The following is a 4,093-nucleotide window of genomic DNA, read 5'->3' as shown; positions in this document are numbered from 1 at the left end:
TTTTATTTTTCTCTAACAAATGTCTTTGTTGAAATCAAAGATTCTAGGTTTCTATACAATTTTTCAATATACAACGCAACCTAATTCAATTCTTTATATATCAATGGTATTCAATCTTTAATATTCTTCTAGTAGCACAATCAAATTCAATTCACTAAGACACAACATATCAATGGAATTCAATCCTTAATATTATTCCAGTAGAAATAAATTTGAGTTTTAAGAATTGAAACAAATTGAAAACAAATAACAATAATTATTCATTGTTTACATTTTTTTGGCACAAATATAACGATCTTGCATGAAATAAACATGTTTGACACTATAAACAAGATACTCAAATGAGAGGCAATTTCTTCGGAAACAACACATCCTTCCTTCATTGAGATGCAACACAGTTTGCAGGAAAAATTAGAACACAGCCAGAGTTCAATTCATGAAGATGGATGCACCTCGTGCAAGATTGCACATGTACATCAATACAAATAGATAGTTGGACTACAAAATCCAAACTAAAGAAAGAGCAGGATTCTAAATAATGCCTTTTATTTATCTTCCATTAGGCTCAGCAATTCGGGGTATTCTGCCTCCTACTTGTTGTTCCATACACTTCACTACCCTCACGTGCTTTGCATTCCATTCCTCAATCAACTTCTGCTCCTTGCTTTCTGCATCTCTCCTCAACTCTCCTAACTGTTCTCTATATTCTGTTTCTATTCTATCCAAAGCAGCATTCTGTTCTTCCCTTAGAGCCTTAATCTTTGCTTCAATTTCCTCCATCTTTTCCCTCCTTCTGCTAGCCTTCTCTGCCTCCAACTGCTGCTCCACCCTTCTCAACAGCCACGCCGCCTCCTTCCGATGCGCCACCATAGCATGATGTCCTTCTTCCAACTCCTTACAGCACTCTATTAACTCTAACACTACTATGTTATCACCATGAGGTGTTGTTACATTCAACCAAAGGGGAGGAGGTGCTGTTGAGGAAGAGAGACTAAGGGTCACAGAAGGTGAATGTGGCCTAATTCCTGGTGAGGGATTGGTGGTGCTAGAATTTGAAATCCAAGGAGGAAGCAATGATGCAGGTGCAGATGCAGATGCAGAAGCAGTTGCAGGTGCATCAGTGTGGATAAAGGGTCCAGTAGAAGAAGCCATAAGGTATGATGATTGTGAAGAGTGTTCCTTCACTAGCTTCTCAGCAAAAGTCTCAAGAATATGATCATATTTGGTATTATCAACTGGGCCAATTGCTTTGTTAATCTCTTGTTTCTCCCTCTGTTGCTTCTCTTTGAACACTTCCCACCACTTCCCTAACCTCTTGGCAGTTCTACCTGGAACTTCTGCAGCAATTTTCTTCCATTTGTTGCCGTGTTTCGCTTGAAGCCGGATTACAAGGCTCTGCTCTTCCTCTGTTAGAGACCCTTTCTTGATGCCAGGCTTGAGGTAGTTCTTCCACCTTTCTAAGCATGACTTTGCATCCCTGTTTAGAGGTGTGTTCATGCGCTGAGACACAAGATTCCATTCCCTAGGACCATACTCTCTCACATATGCACATAACAACGCATCCTCTTCAGCCTTCCAACGTTGCCTTTCCTTCATTTCCTACTGCAAATCCAACAGCCCATATCTTCAACCTTGAACTCTTCATTATTCTATCTGCATAATTCATCACAACAATGATGTGAAATTCAATAGTTACATAAACTTGTAGGATTATTAAAAACCAGGATTTGAACTCAGAATAGAACACTTAACCCACTCCAGAATTAGGTTTACCAAAAAGCCAGATATGAAATTTAATCCAGCACACTGTCAACATGTAGAATACATGTATGAAGCATACATAATAGAGAATGACTATTTAGTCAAGATCTTCCACAAACAAGTGAAAATTGATTATAAAAAGTTGAAAGCAGTTTAAAATAATGGCTATTTTGTCAGATCTTTCAGAGAAAAATTTCATTTGGCACACTACTGATTTAAAAATGGCAGTAGCAAACCTTTCTAAAAGTGAATAATTTTTCAGGTCCTTTAATATACAGTTATCTGAATTATTAATTATTATATAAGGATAGTAGCCAAAAACAATCACATCACTCAATAAAACAAAATTATCCTCTTATCTCCTATTCCAAAATAGAATAATAGAATCCGAAGCATTGATTTCAATGAGACAAAATATACACTACTTAAATTCTTTTATTGAATTACACGAATTTCATCATATCACTAGCATTTGGAATCCAGTAGAATCTCAAATGAAACGGAACATATAAATAAGAACTGAACCAGTGATTCATTTTCATTATAGAATCAACTATAAAAACTCGAAAACAAAGCATAAATGCTTGGTGTACAGAAAACAAAAACAACATTCAGTATCCCCAGTACATTAAAAGAAAGAAAACATTGCGATGGCTCACAAATATTGCTACTAGTTTATAAAGAAAATATTCAATAAAAGAGTAAAAGTATTTAGTATTTTAAAGAATTATTCTAAATACAAAACTTAAATCCTCACCAAAACAAAGATAACTAAGCCATAACAAACAAACGTTTCAATACAAAACTTCCACAATCTAGAGCCTTTAAACAACATCAAAAGACAAATGCATAAAGAGAGATAGAAAAAGAAAGAAAAGAGCATTGTATGAAACCGCACCATCCTAGAGCCCTGAACCAAAAGATAAACTCATCCTTGGTTTGGTTGGTTGCTTAGAGGAATGGTGAAAAATGGAAAAAGAAGAAGAAGAAGGAGAAAGTGGTGATGAAATGGTAGAAGGGTTGATGTTGCTCCCTAACTACCTAGCAGCTTGGTTGATTGTTGATGGAGGGTACACATTTGGATAGCTAAAAGAAAGAAAAATGGGAAAGGAGGGAACAGAGTTGCCATGATTGTTGAAGAGAGAGAAAATATTTTGTGGGGTGAGATGGGTGTAGGATAAAGACAAGGCACTGTGAAGAGAGAGAAAGAGATGGAATTGGACAAGACAAGGGAAGAAAGGGCACAGGGTCACAAGAGAGAAAAAAAGAGGAAAAATCATTAATGGAGCAGTGCGGTACGTTGGTTTCAGTGCTTCAAAATGCCACAGTCTCTCTTTTACTCCTTTCTAAATTATTCACCGTGCAAATCCTCTAAGAATATACCTCCTATTTATTTGAAGTTAAATACATTGTTCGATCAAAATTTTAAATAAATTTTAATTAGTTTCAACTTATTTAATGTCATCTTCACATTGTATTTCGAACAAGGAGTGATGGTAGTAAATTCAATCTTCTTAAATAAAGTTGTACCATAGGGTCCAATCCTCCACCACAATCGAACGGACCAAAAAGAAGTGGTTGAAAAACGGCCGGACAATCTATTCATTGGGGTCGCGTGGTTAGTTAATCTCGTAATTAGAGATAGACGAATAAACCTATTTTCTCCTCGTGAGTATTTATGTTTTGACGGAGAATTTCCGCATTGACTGGGTATGGATATGGATATGGAGAATGCTCGACTTTTTCAATTAGGTATGAGGATGACTGGGTATGAATATGGGTATGGGGAATCCCTGACTTTTTCGATTGGGTATGGGATGAGTATGGGGATGTACGTATCCCCGCCATAATACCCGTCCCCGTTTAAATTATTAAAATATTCACAATTAAACCATATATATATATTATATTATTTTTTATTTCTTTTAATTATTTGGTTTGTCATGAAACTTATTCGCATCTCAATTATATTTTTAATCTTATCATAACATTTATGTAATTATGTTAAAAATATGTATGTCAATTAAAATTTGATGTCTCATATTTGAATATTTCTATTAGTTTTTACATGAGAATGTTTAATACTCTCAATTTAAGTATTTGATAGTACAAACCTTTCGTTTACTAGGTAATATAAAAAAATCATTTACTTATTATTATTAGTTTTTGTTTCATTTGAAGAACTTTTTTGTTTCACTAAAACAATTTTTGTTATTTCTCAACCATTGAGTATATATGTTGATATTTGAAAAGTTTTCTTATATCTCTAAGATATTTTTCAACTTATCATACCCTTAGGTATACATTTATTTTCCTTTATGTTATTTCTTTC

At 34.6% G+C, this 4,093-nt stretch overlaps 1 protein-coding gene across 3 annotated transcripts; it reads right to left on the bottom strand.

Moving 5' to 3' along the window:
* Positions 1-356: 356 nt before the first annotated feature.
* LOC114166072 (transcription factor AS1-like) lies at positions 357-2,988 on the bottom strand. Of its 3 annotated transcripts, none has more exons than XM_028050725.1 (2): positions 2,660-2,988; positions 357-1,653 (listed from the first exon to the last, which is right to left on the bottom strand). In XM_028050725.1, exon 2 carries the CDS (start codon positions 1,594-1,596, stop codon positions 550-552), a length of 1,047 nt encoding a protein of 348 aa, XP_027906526.1. In that variant the 5' UTR covers positions 1,597-1,653; positions 2,660-2,988; the 3' UTR covers positions 357-549. The 3 variants fall into 3 exon arrangements, with proteins under 3 accessions (XP_027906526.1, XP_027906527.1, XP_027906528.1); XM_028050726.1 differs by lacking the exon at positions 2,660-2,988 and adding an exon at positions 1,753-2,062; XM_028050727.1 differs by lacking the exon at positions 2,660-2,988 and adding an exon at positions 1,774-2,061.
* Positions 2,989-4,093: the final 1,105 nt, after the last annotated feature.

Source organism: Vigna unguiculata, chromosome 10, assembly GCF_004118075.2.
Source record: "Vigna unguiculata cultivar IT97K-499-35 chromosome 10, ASM411807v1, whole genome shotgun sequence".
Taxonomy (NCBI): Eukaryota; Viridiplantae; Streptophyta; class Magnoliopsida; order Fabales; family Fabaceae; genus Vigna; species Vigna unguiculata.
This window is presented reverse-complemented; position numbering and strand designations above follow the sequence as displayed.

Bases quoted from the DNA above. Each gene is read 5' to 3' on its own strand.
- LOC114166072 (XM_028050725.1), bottom strand. From the start codon at position 1,596: ATGAAGGAAAGGCAACGTTGGAAGGCTGAAGAGGATGCGTTGTTATGT.